Below are 17,806 nucleotides of genomic sequence, written 5' to 3'. Positions count from 1 at the left end.
AAAAAATACCGATAAGGAACCAAAAAAATACAGGCTTTTCTCATTTTTTTGTCTATTTAATAACTCATTAAATAATTAAGACACGAGACGCAAACATAAATGAAGAATAACCATGCTTTTTACTTAACTTGAACGCAGGAACGTGAAGAGACTAGGAAACTCAGGGAGAACTCACTCAGGGCTAAAAATGTATGGCCTTTTATACCCTCGTGAAGGATATACGCCCCATATCTAGGGTAGGGACAATTCTTAGACTTAACTATCTTTCTAGTTTATCTGCGGGTTACAGCATCTTTCATAAGAAGCTGTACTTTACGCAATTAAAACGTTGGTTGTCAGGTCTTTTAAGAAATAACAACCACGTCAAATATTTTCCCCTTGGGAGAATATTTTGTAATCTACTTCATAGTATTATAAAAATATTAAAGCTGATGAAATAATGAAAACAATAGGGTAAGCGGAATCATCTTGTTTCCTCATCTTATCTTACGAGCAAAAAGATGATTAAAAATGGATACTGCTTATCATAGGCAGACTGAAGCCAGTCTAAATACATTTTTAAAAAATCCTGTAACAAAGGGATAGGTGCGTCGGGTTCTATTAAACGAAGGGGTAGGTAAGTCGGATATTTAAAACGAAGGGGTAGGAGTGTCGGACTGTTTTTACAGAAGGGGTAGTGTGTCGGAGTGTATTAACCGCAGGGGTAGGTGTGTCGATCAATTTCCAGTGAAGGAGTACGAATGTCGGTCTGTATTAATCGAAAGGGTAGGTATGTCGGACTGTATTAATCAAAGGGGTAGGTCTGTCGGACTGTATTAATCGAAAGGGTAGATATGTCGGACTGCATTAATCAAAGGGTTAGGTCTGTCGGACTGTATTAATCGAAGGGTTAGATATGTCAGCTTGCATTAATCGGAGAGGTAAGTATGTCGATCAGTGTTCAGCGAACGGGTAGGTTTGTCGGTCTCAGTTAAACAAATAGGTAGATAAGACGGATTTTTAAAAATAAATTTTGAAAGGGGTAGCTGTGACGGGAGTGTTTTTAAATTTTTTATTGGGGAAATATGTCGGGGTAGCTTTGACGGGAGATGCTTTTCCATTTTCTGTAAGGGTAGGTCTGTCGGGGTAGGTTTGTTGTTTTTTGGGGTACGTCTGTCGAAACCTCTAGGTACTTTTGACGGGGGGTACCACTGTCTCTATCCCCTGGTTTTCATTGCCCGCTTGCAAGACTGTACGGTTCTTTCCCAGGATATGCTGTTGTTTTAAATTTTTGTAAGCGACGAGCATAATCCACGATCTTTTGCTACTGGCGTTACGGAAATTATGGGGTGTTCACAAGGGTACGAGAAATCTTATGTCCGCCATAAATAACATCATCCATCATTGTGATCGAGTTCGAAAAACCGCTGCCACCATAATGTAAAGCATCTTCCCGTGTGGGAAGGTGGACTTTACGGATTAAGACAATAAATGTAAATTGAACTCGAGGCGTTTTACCCACAATGATGTATGTGTTTATTATAAGCAAAGACATAAGAGTTAAGAAGACAAAGGACAAAGAAGAAGAAGAAACAATGAAAAAACAAGTTAAAAGAAACAAATATAATTGGGTCTTACCGTGATCACACGTATAGGGAACGAGAAGAAAAACGACACGAAGCGAACGTGATACGCAACTTCCACGAGAGCGATACACAAACAATAGTTCAAAATAAATGGAACTAGACAATCGAATCGCCGCGAATAATTCTAAGTCTAAACAATTTTACTGGACTGACTCTGCGAATAAATGTTAAGTAAAAGGCACAACTTCAAGCACAATAACATTAATAAAGTAAGAGAAATGCTTTCATGCAACTACTCGAATCGGCTACAAGTTCCAGTCTGATCTTCCTCAGATGCTGGGTTAACCAAGAAACTTTGCATCTTGTAAAGTGGCGTGATTGGGAGGAGCTTGTAGGCTTCACGCGGTTAACCAATCAAAAGACGCGTTCAATATGGCGTGATATTGGTGACGTATCGTCTGCGTGAATCAGCTTGCAGGTGTTCATCTAGGTCAGCCGCGCTGCGTATGTTGTGGTGCAATTAATATGTTCACCCTTGATGATTAATAAAGATGTGAAGAAGAAGTATATGTTGAAGATGTCTATTTGGCTTCATTACACCACTCCCGGCGGCGTGAGATTACGTCCCGTAATCAAACTGGATGCATGGGAAGGAATTCGGAAGCTGTTTGTCTTGAACCGTCCGTGGGCGACAGCATGTGATCCCGAAGAGTTTAAAGAAACATAGCCGCAACTATAGCTGATGCCTATGTAGAGTAGGACTAGAAGACATAATATGCCGATGAAGAAGCATTTTTTAACGGTTGGCGAAAGGCGACATTTCAATAAAATGGGGACAATTTAGAAAACAATACATACAAAATAAAACGTGACAATATAATTTGGCAGAAACAAAATAAAATGTTTCACGTCATCATGCGGGTTTCTTATACTAAATAGAATCAAAATTCAAAAGAAGGAAGGTAGGAAAAGGAAAAGAGAAAAACATTCTACGGCTTTCGAAAGGTCAACTACTTCCCGTCGGTTTTTCAATAACTGCGCTATGGCCAAAAACGGGAGTAAGAATAGGGCACCGGAATATAACTGCGTTTTCGGGAGGAAGGATAATTTATTTGTAATAGAATTTAGTATAGTTGGAAAGAGAAGAAGATAAACATAATTATCGAAAGGAGAAAAAAAAAGAAAATATAGTTCATGGTTTAGGGAGGTGGACAAGAAAGGAAGATTCAAAATTCCACGGCGGATAAGTTTTTGCCGCGCAAGGTCGTACACTGCATTGTGGAAACGAAAGGGAAAGTGAAAACTAGTGTGTGCAAGAGTGGGGATCTAAGATGCAAAGAGTTGGAGCTACGAATTTGGAGGGTGTAAAGGGAAAGAGATTCATAGTGGAAATTAAGCACAAGGAAATTACATCGTTATTTAGGAAAATTTTTCGGTTTTGGCGCGTCTCAAATGCTACTTGTTGGGTTTAATTTCTACCATTTATATTTTTCGAATGTATACTACTACTCATTTGTTTGTGTGTGTGTGTTAGTTCTTCTATTGTACTCTAGGAGAAATAAAATCTAATGGATTGTACTCTACTAAAATCAGATTCTTCATTACTTGTTATTAAAATTGGTTACGTACCTAATCTGTAATATTGGGATATGGGATATTATTACGTTTTACGGCATTGGGAGAGGGAGAATTTATAAAAGACATACACTATAGAGAAAATGGGGAAAGAATAAGTATTATATAACATTGTTCTACTGAATACAAAATAGTGATTGGATGAACAAGGGTGTCAAAAATTATAAGAAAGACATAGAAAATTATAAGACGAACATTATTTGTCCGCTAATTAAGGAGAAAACTGAACGGGTTATGTTGGTTTCTACACTTCAACAGCGTTATCAAAAGCCCATCTTGTCCCTTCATCATAACTTTTTTGTTTCAATTAATATGTTTTCGTATGATTATATGCTCTATCAATTGCTTTATAGAGCTCATTTAATAGAAAAGTAATTTTGCTTACACAGTATTTGGATTTTTGCACTTGACACTTTCTTACTGGTGTTTTCCGGCCTATCATCACCATCCATTATTTGATGTCCTTTTTCACTTTTTTTTACTTTTTTCTTCGTTCCTCGTTGGGAATTCCGTGTGGGAGGTGAAGTGCTCCTTAAAGAATTGATAAATAAGAAAATTATTATGTAAAGATAACTTAAGAAACGTAAGTTACGTCAAGAATTTCATCTCAAGATACAAGTACTCATCTTTATCGAAATTCAATTTACAGAAGCATGACATCCAATTCTATTGTTGGAGTGAAAACCAACTAAGCAACCAGTTATGAATGGTATGGTATGTGCAATTGAATCTAAATAAATTTTATTTTCAGGATATAAAAGTTTTTCGTTCTTTCATTCATTTTTTGTCTTTTGTTGGTGTTTAGAAAATACCATACGTTGCTAGAGATTTCGTCGCGTACAACTACAGTTCAAAAGAGGAGTTCCCTATCCCAATAAACAGCTTACAAACCACTGTTAAAGAACAAAAATAAGAGAATGCCTTTCGTTTCATTTACAAGAAGTAAAAGTTTACTTTGTTTATTGCTTAGTTAATATTGACAGAAAAATTTTGATTGTTAACCACTAAAAAACAAATACAAGTTCATTTAATAAACAAGACTATCATTTAAAGACATATCAAATTCATCGATGTTGTCATCGTTGAGGTTTAGAGGGTGGTCAGGGACAACTGTCGGGAAGGAACTTCGAAGCTCATGGCTGGATAACTGGAAAAAGAGGAAGTTGTTAATTTTTGTTAATTTTTCTACTTTTAATAGGTTTAATTACTTTCTTCTATTCACTTGTTAGCGAGACCAGAGCGTAAACAGGATTGAGTTCTTGGTGTGGGTTTCATTTTTCCGATGCGCTTTAATCTTGTTATGAGAAAAAAGCTTCTTCGTAATTTTAACGTCGTCACAAAGTTGCTAGAGTACCATCGTCATCTGGTAGAAGGGCAAGTTAGGCCGCCTGCTAACTGGGAAAAAAGAACGCTAAGTATCTTATTTATTCGTGTTTGTAATATTTTAGTACCTTATTTCACATGTGGTGTAACCCTTCATAGTCGTTGTTGGTTCGCAGGAGAGTTCCCGGCCATAGCTGTGAAATTTAAACCTTAAACCACAAATGATCCCTTGCTATATCCGCTTTATCATCCGCCTCCAGATGATAGAAAGTTAATCTGTACTTGTACTGATTTCCGACTCATTCGTAACCAAGAATGATTCATCATCTTCCATAAACCATTCAATGCTGATATCTATACATAGTTCTAATATATGTTTACTTTTTCCTGAAATTGAATATAATTATTAAAATCGCAACAGTTAAAGTAAAGAAAGTATATTCATTAGCAAAAGTATATTGTTGCTCACAATAGCATGGAGGAAGGAAAAATAAAAATAGCATATGAGGTTTAGAAACCTTGAAATTAATCGAACCGTGCGTTTGTTAACGTGTTACCTGCGGGGTAGCGTTGAGAGTCGTTGTGGAAAACAATTTTCCCTAATAAAATAAAAGTTGTTCAGAGTTACATCTGCATTTAAATTTCATTCGGTAACTGAAAATATTCTTTGACTCTTTGCCAATTACACTGACAGATGGTCCATAGATTGAGAGTGTCTACGTAAACGATAGAGTTATTTTTAATCACTAATATAAGCAAGTTCAACTATATTAGCATACCTGTTAACAGCTACAGTGATCCAGTTTAAGTGTCAAATTTTCAAATTGTCAGTAATGTTTACCTCGAAAGGCAAATAACCTCCCGAGTGGTTAATTAAACAGCATTGATCCACTGTCATAAACAATATGGTTTAAAAAACGAATTCCTGTCATAAACCTCTTAATTTAAGTACACCTACCACAACTGTATAAACATAGATACTCCCAAATCTGATACTCATTTGCTATGTTAACCAACTTTTGTGAAGGAAAAAATCTTTTTGCTATTAGGCCCAACCAAGTGGCTCCCCAACATTTACAAGTTGGTAAACTTACGTGATGGAGAGGAGCTGCATACCACATCGCCTGCCATATAAATCAATAATGGTTACACACAATATTTTGCCATAGATTAATACCACTGGTAGGGCTCGGCCCCGCGACGACCGGGCACGATTTTGGCCGACCCGTGCGGTTTTTTTTTTAAAGAAGGTCAAACCGGTGCGGTTCGGTTTGTTGTTTTTTTTCAAACCGATTGAACCGCGGTTTGACGGTTTGTACCTGCAGTATGTACCCGCGGTGTAATTTACACCACGTTTTTGCACGGTTTGCACCACGGGTTTGCACCACGGGTTTGCGGTTTGCATAGTACATCAGCAACAAATTTTGTCGCTAGATGGAGAAAAGATCGACCGATTTTCGATCGCGATGCCTACAAGGCTGATCGGAAATTTGATTTATAACAAGTTGCTGACCGCCATTACGCTAACAACAATTAGTGATAATTATTTGATTTGGAATTTTAGCAAAATTTCAAAAAAAAAAAATTTAATGGCGGGTTGGCCAAGTTGCAAACCGAAAACCAAACCACAGTCAAAAATGGCCAAACCGAATCGACGGTTTGACGATTCTTAAATGAAAAACCGCGGTTTGCCCCGATCAAAGACGATCGAGGCCGAGCCCTAACCACTGGTTCGTTTACCCCTAAGAAAAATAACATGGGCTGCTGACGCAGAAATTTGTACTATCCTTCCCGGGATTTTTGGGATACTTATTGCGAATTCCAATGGGTGCCCTAGAGTTGACCTACGGCAATTTTTTGCCTTAAGTATGTTCCAATGGACTGACGGGGCAACTTTTTTTCGGAGCAACTCTGGTTTTTTGTGTTCCAATGGCTGCCCCAAATTTTTAGAGTTGCCCTAAAACTGCCCTCTTGGGCGCTCGCAAAAACTGACTTTTTTTCAGTTTTCCAAACCCTGAATCAAACACTTCTAGCAGACGAATTTTTGATTTTTTTGCAGACGAATTCGTTGTTGTTAGCAGTTAGTCTTGTTTATGCTGTATTATTTTTTTTTACATAACTTGTTTTATAGTGAGGAGACTTTTACTACAACGAGTTTCCCGATTTAAAAGATGAGGGTGGATTAAGTGTCCTACGTCAGGTAAAGTATTTTTCATTGATAGAATTTTTAAAAAAATTCTTAAGTTTCAGCCGCGATTCTGGAACGATCTTGGCTGGTTTTCGCTCCCCATATGCCTATATAGTTAATCATCAAGCGCTAAATTAAGCCATATCGACGTTCTAACAGTAAAAAGTGGTTTGAAATCACTTGGTAGGCTATTATTTACATGTTAACATAACACAGCGCCGATTAAGTCCAAGTACTTGTAATATTACAGGAGACTATTTGTAGCAATAGCCACGGAAACTGTACCCCTAAGAATCAAAATGCAATAATTATGAAGGTCTCTCATGCGCTTTAATACAAATAAAGAAAATATTTGAATGTTTGTTTTGTATTGTTTTTTTCTAAATTAAAAATTACGATCATACATAGTTACGGATGAAAATTTTATTAATAATATTGTCACGAGGGGAAAATAGTGACGTGGTTGTCATTTCTGAAAAGACGTGACAACCAACGTTTGAATTGCTTGCAACACTGCTTCCCTTGAAAAGAAGTTTGTTGTTGTTGTTGCAGTTGTTGCAACACGCCGATAATCAGTAACAGATAGTTATCCCTAGAATTCACGAAACCCTAGATATGGGGCGTATATCCTTCACGAGGGTATAAAAGCCCATACATTTTTAGCCCTAAGTTAGTTCTTAAGTTCTCCCGTGTTCTTCAAGTTCTCCAACAGTTCTCTTCACGTTCAAGTTAAATAAAAGTGTAGTTATTCCTCATTTCTGCTATGTCTTCTATTCTTTCTTAAAATTCAATACAATTTAGACAAGCATTAGAAAAGGGACTGACACCGGAGAAAGCGGCCAATATAAGACGACAGTATGCGGTTCAGGATTGGTTATTATACCGTCGCACAATCAGAAAGGGGAGGGAGAGACTACAGCTCTGCGTACCCAGGACCTTGGTAAGGAAAGTGCTACCAGCCTGCCATGAAGATATTACCGCTGGGCATTTGGGAATCGGTCGAACGGTAGACAAAATCATGTGTAGATATTACTGGCCCAAGATGTTGTCTATGGTTATCAAACATGTGAAGAGCTGTGTGGACTGTCAGATGAGAAAACGACCACCAACGAAAGAGGTAGGACTCTTAAAATCAATCACAATCACCCGTCCTTTTGAGATGGTGGGAATTGATGTTTTAGGGCCTTTCCCGTTGAGCGACTTTGGCAATCGTTATATCCTCGTAGTTGTAGACTATTTCACGAAATGGGTTATTGTTAAAGCCATTCCCAAAACAATAAGCGAGGAAATAGCAAAACTTTTCATCGAGGGCGTGGTCTTACAACATGGAGTACCGTTGAAACTGTTGACAGATCGGGGCGATATTTTACTTCCAAATTTTTCAAACAGCTATTTTCCGATTTGAAAAGTAAGCATATCATGACGACCGCCTATCATCCACAGTGTAACGGCCTAGTGGAGCGCTATAACCGAACCCTGGCCCAAATGCTATCAATGTACGTCAACACTAACCAAAAGAATTGGGATCAAATATTATCGTACGTGACTTTCGGGTATAATACCAGCCGCCAGGATTCCATTGGTTGTAGCCCCTTCTATTTACTGTATGGACGTGAGGCAAATCTACCGATAGACGTGGAGTTAAAAAATCGTTTTAATGAAGTTGACCGTCACCCCGATGTCCCTTCGATATTTCGGTATGCCAATCAAATACAGTCCCTACAGGAAGACGTGCGCCGTAAGTTAGCGATCGTCCGTGCGAAACAGCGCTACCATTATAATCAAAGACGTATACCGATGTCCTATGATCCTGGGAAATTAGTATTAGTTTTCACTCTACTCCGACGGAAGGGTCGTTCTGAAAAACTTATGTGTCGGTATTTTGGCCCGTTCAGGGTAGTTAAAAAATTGAACGATTTAAATTATCTCTTAACAAGTTGCCGCAGGAAGAAGGGATTATGTGATGTTGTCCACGTTAGTCGAATGAAAATGTTCTTTATTAGAAATGACTTGGAAGCCGGTTCTGTTGTCAGCCTTCATAGTAACAAAGAAGTGTCTGTAACCGGGGATCGCGGTCGGGTTCGACGGCAAGAGGGTACGATGGACCCGCTCGTGAATACGCAGACGTCCATGGGACATAGGTCTGGTCTCGCGGGGGGAGAAGGACCTGAAAGGCCAGTCGGATCGCGGAGCGATACGTCGAAAAGTCTGGATGCTGAGCGGAGTAACCCCAGTTCTCATAGAAGTTTCGGGCAGGCAACAGAACGTAAGAGCAAAAATAAATGTCGATTGAGGAGGACGTTGAAAAATAATCCCTACTATCTGCGGAGTCATGAAAAATGTACTAAGTATTGTTAGTGATCGGGTCGATCACTTTGTGGGGCGGGAATCTTTGTAACGAAATTTAAAATGTTAGTTTTGTTAATCAGGAAATAAAAATAAAACTAGAAATAAAAAAGTCATTTGAAGGTTGCCCTAAACCCTTGGGAGAAACCGAAATCAAAACGAACATCCGGAAATGTAAAAGGATCCCGGGAATGATGCAAGATTGTCGTCGATCTTGCGTCAGGGGATCGTGGGTTTTGCGTTGGTGGCGAGAAGTTTATAAAAAAAAAGGTAGGACAAAAAGTAGGGAAGAACGATACAGAGAGAGTAAGATTCAATTATTGTTTTTAGTTTTTTTCGATCGACATTTCGTTAGTAGAGTGACAATTGGTGTTTGTTCAGACAGTGTTGGTTTGGTGAGTTTGAGTGTGAGTGTGCGGTGGTTCATTGATTGTCGATAGTGTAGAGGCCCGGCGGCCTGACATGTTAAACTTCGAATCTGTATTGAATTAATTTCAGACCGAAGAGTAACTATCAAGACTAGCCGGTGGCCATAACGCTCCAATCTCGTTAAAAACAGAAAAGACCCCTGCTACATTGGACGTTCGCGTCCAAGTGTACTGTTACAATATATATTAGAGGTGAAAAGTATTAAGGTTTGAAAGTATTCCACTTTAGCCTATAAAACCACACATCTTCATTTGTATGAGCGCCATAGGCAAATACGTTCCACGGGGATGCGCATCGATTGTGGATTCAATGTATCCCCTGTAAAGAGCTATCCGTAAAAATAGAAGTTACAGAAAAATATGAAAGTAATAACAAAATATTGCCGACGGAGTCTTATTGTGATTACGCACCACAAGAAAAGTGCATTATAATCGCTGCGTCCGTGATACTCATCACGCATGATGACCCCATATGCGCTACTATGCGTAAAAACATTCAAAAGACCAAAAACGCGAAAACAGCACGTATCCTTCTATTACTATTTATCCAAGCAGTTTAAATATTCATGTAATTCAATATATTACAAGCTTTTATTTTAAAAGCCTGCTTCACGCAATCCCGTTCGAAATCGGATCTCGCTTTAGATTTCGTGTCTTGACAGAATCGGTTTAAAGATTCGTCTTTGAAAATCGCAGTTGAAAGGTAGGCCTACGACATTCCACATCCAACACGTTTCCCCGTGATGAAGTTTTTGTTATATTATAACAGCACGCTATCTACTGTTGCGGCCGTTTACATATTTATGAGATCTGTGGAGCTTCATTTAAAACGCGACCTGTTCGGCGAAAACAAGTAGCAAACTTACATAAAACCCCGGTGCCTTATACTGCAAAATTTGTAAAAAAAATGACGAAAAAAGCGCGAATAATACTTTGAATAGGCAATTTGAAGCTTCGTCAGTAAGACTTTAAAATATTATTTCTTCTCTAATGTGTGAAAATTGTATTGTGTTTTCTTATCGTTTATAACTGCAAAAAAGATCTCATGAAAATGTTCATGAACTAGGCTGACCGGTTAGTTAATAATGACTGTTGGGTTGGCGGATGTTCGAGAGATCCGTCTCCGAACAAAGCCTAACCGTAATGGCGAACACTGAACGAAGAAATACTGTTTTGACTTATTTTAGCAGATTGTTTCAGTGGTTCAGAAGAAAAACAAGAAACCGTTCGATACAATTAAAAGTTTTTTTAATCCTTACGTAAGGAATTTTATTAATCATTATCATATCATCATCAGAAATAGGTTTCTTTTCGCATTGAAAAATTTTACCCGATACTATTGATATTTTTTATTTATTGCTTGTCTGGGAAATAGACTTCCTTGAACGATAGGATAGGTCCACCACGAAAGGAAAGATCCAGCGATCGAGCCAATCCAATAGACGATAAAATGCTCTGCAAAAGTATTTCCGCGACAGTTCAGTTTGAGAGATGTTGCCAATACTGGGTTGAAATATCCGCCAGAATAGTCACAGGCTACAAGAAGAAATATTATATTTCAGCATTTGCTCTGATTAGGCCTACTTGGCACAGGTTTTTCGTGCTTGGTTACCTGCAACAACTAAGGAAGTACCAACGAAGGCATCAAGAGCAGTTCCAAAACGTGGTTCGAGCTCAGCAATAGTCCTTGATACGATCCTACACAGAAAAGTCGCGACACCTTCGACCAATGCTCCGTGAAATGCAGACACCTGTGATTCGTATCAATAGCTGACGTTAACCTAAGCACTAATAACAAAACAGATATTACGTGTAGATCAGCGTCGCAATCCCAGACCGATTTGTTGTGTACCGATAATTGCAAATCCCAAGTATATTGAACGTACCTAAAGCAAATTAAAAAAAAATTATGTGAATTAACCAATTAATGAACTCGTACTTTTAAACCTAGATACCTGTATATAGCCAGGCCCCCCGCTATTTCTGCCAAGGAAACAAGAAAAGCATGGCTAAAACTGATAGAACCATCGAGGTATGCTTCAAGATGAATGTAAGGACAAGCAGCTGAATCACCCCAATGTGCGGCCCACCACAGAGTAAGAAGAAATAATATCACGGCGTACACCCAAATGCCGTATTCTTCCGCAACTTTTATCGTAGCAACGAAAAACTATGTTATCTTTGTACAACCTTGAACTGTGTTTCATTTACCCACAATCAACTCGAAGCAGGCAGCACAAAGCTCAGCGGAAGCAACGAATTCCAGGAATAGAAGCTTCGACAAAGGTGTCGAAACGTTTTTGTCAACAATCACACGAATGAGCTGAGAAAATAAACAGCAAGCTGCAATTAACAAACAAGATGCTATCAAAGAACCAGCCATCTCAATTTTTATTAAATTTCTTTGACGAAAATTCTTGTGCAAACTACAGCATGCGAATGCGCGTGCTTCGAGTAGAGTTTTTCAACTGATCCAAACAGCTACCTATTTTTGAAATTACTAAAACTTTCTTTTATATCTAAATTTAGAATTGGAGCTAGTTCAAGACGAGAAGCTGATACACGAATTCAGAGCGAGCGTCCGTTCTAGCAGCGCCTTGTACGATAACGCAAAATGTGCTTGGCTCAAACGGCTACGGTTATATCTAGATACCCTACGATCACCGGAAAGAGAGACTGTTATGTGAAGCGTGAAAAAAATATATATTAAATGCACTATGAGCATTCCGCAGAGACGTTAGATAATAATAATTAAAGACCGATGCCCAGAACGATTCATTTAGACAAAGATTACTCTAAAACACTTTACAAAATATCTCCCATTATAAGGAAATGCTCTTTCGGTAATATTCGTGGTCCTTCTTTCTATTGTATTCCAAAATATTCTCCTAACCAAATTTGTTCTTGACCTAGTACAATGATTTAAATAAAGCTATAATTTGAAATGTCAAGCAAAAACTCGTAGCCAAAATTTTTAGAAACCTTTTGGTCAATTCATATTTGAACTGAAAAGTGGAATGTCTTAAACCGTTAATTTTTCTCGTATAACTCGTTTTTTGTGTGTGTATGATTCCTACCTAAAAAATTGAAAACATCCTAATAACCCCACGGAATATCACTATGTTTGCGGCGCACCCATTAATTTTTGTTGTTATTCAAATTCCACCGGAAGTTTTCAGTAGGATCTCCTTAGTACTTGGTATTTCACAATTATTGGGGAACTTTATCAGCAAGTGGAATTGTGCTTACGCTGCGTGAAAATAAAATTATGTTAACAGCTGTAGGGGTTTTACAGACAGAAGGCTATTTTGTCTCCATTGCGTAGTTGAACGGCTGAGGAGTAGAAAAGAAAGAAGTAAAAGAATTTATTAAGAGATTTCAATTAGCTTTCTTATAGTTTAAAACATGACACACTTGGGGTCTTTATAAATATTCCGTGTACCAAAGATAAAAAATTGGGCGGAAGCGTAATTCTGAGTTTTTAAAACTCTTTTCGAGTTACCATATACTGTATAAATACATTTCTTTTGGCCCAAGAATTTCGACTAGCTATAATATGTTGTTACACGGTTTCATAGCTCTGATACTTTATTTCCCGACAATACGGATCAGCAACTTGTTTAGTAAAAGCTACTCGCCAATACATAAAGGCAACGCCATCAAACAAAACACAACGGCACGCGCCGCTGTAAATTTTTTGGCAATTAAAAACACACAGGTTAGTTAAAACAATTAAAAGAACAAACCGAATTTCTGGTTTCGATTTGATGGCCTACCACCATAACAGCCCAAAAAATAGAAACTCCTCCAGACTTCTACCCAGAGTTGCCGTGATCGAACTCAATTTTTGATCGAGATCAAACTCAAACTCAAAAATTGATTGATCGCTCAACTCATTTAAGAATGAGTTTGATCGCGATCAAACTCAAAATTTTTGATCGAACTCAAACTCAACTTTGCAATCAATATTTCTTACTGCACACCATCTAGTGATAGTAAATATAGTTAAGTGCCAAGAATGTTACTACTTAAGTGGTGCACTAGTCAAACTGTCAACGTTTTTTGAAAAGTACTGTCAGTAGTGTCAGATTAGTTTCATAAATTTCATTATTGTATTTATATTCCAATTATAGTATTGTAAAGTGAAGCAGTGCAACAATAACTATGTCGGGGCTGTCCGATAATGAAGATTTTGGTGATGAGAATGCATGTCCAAATACGAATCATGTATCGCAACCCAATGCTAGGTAACAATTTCTTATCTAACTATCAAATGTATTGTGTGTGATTAACTTTTTGTTTGTATTTTTGTAGCAGCACTGTAATTCCTTTAAAGAAACTGGTTTTACCTGCAGAATTCTTGACATATGTAGGGGAAGTGCCTGGCAAAAATGTCAGTCTATATCGTTGTTTATATCCTGGCTGCGTCCCAAAAAAGAAAAGGGATGGTTCTGAAAAACCACTTGTGGTGCCTCATTCTTCTCGATACAATGCCAAAAGGCATTTCTTGGTTGTTGGTATTTTCTTACATATCTTTTAAATATATATTCTTGCATGTCAGACTAACACGATAACTTTTTATAATACCCTTCTAGAATCATGATTCCAATAAGGAGCTTGGACATCTTAAACTTTGGGAAGATGCTGTAAAACATCTGGATAATCCAACAAGCCTCAATAACACACCTATTTCAGTAAATAGACGTGCGATAATTACACAAGAAGATCTTGATAGTTGGGTGTTGTTAATTAATTCATTTCATTTAGACTATTTAATGTATTTCTTTCATAAATGTTGATATTTCTTTTTAGAATTTCCTCGTTGTTGACGTCTTACCAATTTATACCGTCGAGAAACCTGGTTTCAAACAACTAGTTAATAGTATGGCCCCGAATCTAGTTTTACACGGACGAACGTTTTTTACAAACAGACTGGAGACTATATACAATGAAAGAAGGTTACAGCTGATTGATGCTCTTAGCAAATCTACAGATGCAGCAACGACTATAGACGCATGGACTAGTAGAAGGAAATCGTATCTCGGTGAGACGATTCATTGGTTTGACGTTCAATCCTTAAAACGAAGAAGTCCCTGTCTTGCCATACGACGGATCAAAGGGCGCCATACGTATGACGTGCTGACAAAAATGATTGAAGATCTCCACAAGGAATATGAAGTTGTTGACAAGCTGCGAGGGGCAACAACTGACAACGGTTCAAATTTTTTAAAGGCGTTTCGGGAGAGTGGGAATGCATCTGATGTGCCCAATTATGATGATGATGACTTTGAACAATCTGACGAAGAAGACATGTTATACTTCGAAATTGGTGAAATTATTGACGATAGAATCACACAAGACTTTTTCGCTAACAATGTGAATCCCACTCTACCTATGCACCGAAAATGTGCCTGTCATCTGCTGAGTTTGATAGCGAAGGCTGATATATCAAAGATTCAAGATCACACATTTCAAGAATCGAGAAATTCGACGCTTGTAAAAATTCAACTGTTGCTGAATAAACAAACATTAAGTTCCCTGAATTCGGACCTCATAATGGAACTAATTGGACAACTTTTCATTCAAAAAAACGAAACAAGATGGAATTCAGAGTATTACGCTATACGCTGCATTGTCCGATTATTGAGAACGAAGAGTCGTGAAATGAGGAAACTTTTTGAAGAGCTTCGTTTAACTCCTTTCACGCCTAACGAGGAGCAGTTCCTGAAGGAATACACGAAGATAATGCGATATATCACTGATGCGTTAGACGTGTTGCAAGGCGAGAAGAATATCGGCTTGGGGTTCCTACTTCCAACAATTTCTGTTTTAAAAAAAAACTGGCTTTGCTACAAGACAATGCGTCGATTATTAAATGTCAATCACTAATCACTGGACTGCTTGACGCTATCTATGAGAGGTAATATTTTTTGTTTTTTTTCTCAATTCCGAGTTTAAAATAGTTGAATAGATCAATAAGATATTTTTGCAATAATTCTAGATTTGAACACATGTTCTCAGAGAATGAGCTACGTTTGGCTACGATTACCAACCCATTTTTTAAGCTCTCATGGTTGGATAATGAAGACGATGTTCGTCGCGCAAAAACTTTGCTCAGAGGAGAATTTGTCCGGTTTCAGGGACTAAACAACGAGTCCGAATCGTAAATTATAACTTACAGTTAAAGAGTAATAATTCTGACGCAAATTTTATTTCATTACATTTGTTCGTTCTTTATAGTTCGGATGATTCAAGTGACGGGACCTCTTTTTCAATATCAGATCCCAGTCCGGAGAAAAAACAGAGACGCGCGAAGGATTTGTGTGCCTCAATTACTAAACGAAATGAAAAGTCAAAGGTAATTGATAAAGTAGAGACATTCCTTAAGATGTGTGGAAATCTAGATGACCTACCAAATTATCCAACCATCATGAAAATGTATAAGTAAGTGCCGTGCCGACATTCTATGTGTATTGTCATTATACGTAATTCATCACTAATGTAATTTTTTTAGACGATATAACGTGACTTTGCCCTCTTCCGCCGCAGTCGAGAGACTTTTTAGTCAAGCTGGACTAATTTTTACCGCGAAGAGATATCAACTTACTGACAAACATTTTGAAATGTTACTTTTTTTAAAAATTAACAACCAAATGCTAAATAATTGGTAAAATGACTAAAATCAATAAATGGTTGTAAGAGTTAATCAATTATTTGTGTGTCGAATTAATGCTTTTGGCTTGTTCGATATCAGTAAAAATAAGAAAATTAACAAAAGAAAACGGCTTAAGTCTTAAATTAAAGCTCAAAGAACAAATATCTGTACCAATTTTAATCATGTTTATTTTATTGACCGATATATGGCGCAGGAAATTAATCGCGAAGATAAGTTTGATCGAACTCAAACTCATCGTCACGAAATTGATCGCACGGCAAGTCTGTCTACCCTCTTCTTGTGATACAGTTCAACATTTTAGTTTTCTTTGAACCAGTAGAAGTGAAAGTAGACTGTCGGAGTAGAAACCAATTGAAGAACGTCGCTACAGCACGGCCCAGTACAATCCCTCTTGAAACGCATGTTGCTAAACATCGGCTACATTACCAACCTGTGGGATATCTTAACTTCTTAGTATTGTCGTAAGATAAAATTAATCTGTAATTCTGATACTAATAAATAAGTTGTCAATTGCTAGCCACAGTAAACACTTTTCCGTTTGTGATTTCTGCCATCATGACAATTTATTTTTCTAATTTTCATGTTTTTCTACTGCAGGGTACAAAACAATTTAAAAATTGGGTTAAAGTCTTGAATACCAGCAATTGACATTCACGTATATCCCAAAATCTAACATCGTTGAAAAAAAAAATCAAGAAATGCAAAAGAAAAAAAAACGTACCCAAGATTTCGAAGAATATTTCGCATCGACTATGGGAGAGAGGTAGTGGTTGGAACACAAAAATAATTTTTGTTGCCGCCGAGTAAGACAATTGTCAAACTAAGTTAAAAAAATATATAGTTCTGGAGCTAGTTATCAAGATCCAGACATGTTTTTTTGTTTTTTTTTTTTTGGGGGGGGGGGGGTTCGGAAATTTTTGAACAGATGTTAAAAGGTAAAAAAACCGAAAATACTTCAAATGTTTCAATTGCCAATCATTCTGGGCAATTGAAGCAGGGCGTCGGGGCATTTGAAACGTGAATTTTCGAATAAGAAAGCTCCCATTTTTATGAAGAAACTAAAATTAAAATATCTCAAAATCTTGGATACGTATTTCGATGTAATTTTTAGCATAATGTAAAAAACTATTTTCGAATTTTTAATATATTTAACTTCCTGTAATAACGAAATATTGTTTAAAGAATCTTGGTAATTTTCTAAATTAGCTTCTGCATACAGTCATTATTGTAAGGATGGGAAATGTTTCCTTACTTTTAAATATTGAATAACGGGAATAGTGGTATAGTGTGATGGTGAGCTTTATTCTTGCACAGTGGTTAATGTGTTTACAAAGATCAAGTTAACAGTTGACGATATGAGACTTACTGTGACTGTAACTCTGAAAGGAGACTGACTGTGATGACGACTGCAATGGAACTGGCTGAAGACTTACTGAAGACTGACTGCCATCTGAAAAAAGGGCAACATTTCTACGAAGGAGCAAGGTCGTTTCGGATTATTTGGGTGTCCCAAAACGGAATTGATATTCTGCGTGTGAGTGTAACACCTATATGAAGATTTGACAAGTTTGAAGGCCAAGTAGAAGGAACGTTGAAGGCCAGAGTTATCGGCAGATGACCTGTTGGCGGAAGAAGGAAAAAGGGT

General features: G+C 37.5%; 3 protein-coding genes across 4 annotated transcripts; 2 read left to right on the top strand and 1 right to left on the bottom strand.

The window, feature by feature from the left end:
• Positions 1 to 10,789: 10,789 nt before the first annotated feature.
• LOC130687043 (aquaporin-11-like) lies at positions 10,790 to 11,945 on the bottom strand. Its single transcript, XM_057510200.2, has 5 exons — positions 11,697 to 11,945; positions 11,441 to 11,633; positions 11,296 to 11,371; positions 11,098 to 11,236; positions 10,790 to 11,021 (listed from the first exon to the last, which is right to left on the bottom strand). Exons 1-5 carry the CDS (start codon positions 11,866 to 11,868, stop codon positions 10,822 to 10,824), a joined length of 780 nt encoding a protein of 259 aa, XP_057366183.1. The 5' UTR covers positions 11,869 to 11,945; the 3' UTR covers positions 10,790 to 10,821.
• A 1,597-nt stretch (positions 11,946 to 13,542) lies between these two features.
• LOC130687084 (uncharacterized) lies at positions 13,543 to 15,028 on the top strand. 2 transcript variants are annotated; one of them, XM_059497673.1, is made up of 4 exons: positions 13,543 to 13,732; positions 13,803 to 13,995; positions 14,081 to 14,219; positions 14,298 to 15,028. In XM_059497673.1, exons 1-4 carry the CDS (start codon positions 13,650 to 13,652, stop codon positions 14,312 to 14,314), a joined length of 432 nt encoding a protein of 143 aa, XP_059353656.1. In that variant the 5' UTR covers positions 13,543 to 13,649; the 3' UTR covers positions 14,315 to 15,028. The 2 variants fall into 2 exon arrangements, with proteins under 2 accessions (XP_059353656.1, XP_057366230.1); XM_057510247.2 differs by having other exon boundaries at positions 13,800 to 13,995.
• A 229-nt stretch (positions 15,029 to 15,257) lies between these two features.
• LOC132088593 (uncharacterized) lies at positions 15,258 to 16,160 on the top strand. Its single transcript, XM_059497674.1, has 4 exons — positions 15,258 to 15,405; positions 15,487 to 15,648; positions 15,726 to 15,929; positions 16,000 to 16,160. Exons 2-4 carry the CDS (start codon positions 15,497 to 15,499, stop codon positions 16,154 to 16,156), a joined length of 513 nt encoding a protein of 170 aa, XP_059353657.1. The 5' UTR covers positions 15,258 to 15,405; positions 15,487 to 15,496; the 3' UTR covers positions 16,157 to 16,160.
• The last annotated feature ends 1,646 nt before the right edge of the window (positions 16,161 to 17,806 follow it).

The sequence above is a fragment of the Daphnia carinata genome, chromosome 2 (genome assembly GCF_022539665.2).
Source record: "Daphnia carinata strain CSIRO-1 chromosome 2, CSIRO_AGI_Dcar_HiC_V3, whole genome shotgun sequence".
Taxonomy (NCBI): Eukaryota; Metazoa; Arthropoda; class Branchiopoda; order Diplostraca; family Daphniidae; genus Daphnia; species Daphnia carinata.
The sequence above is the reverse complement of the archived record's forward strand: the minus strand, read 5'-3'. Positions and strand labels throughout refer to the sequence as shown.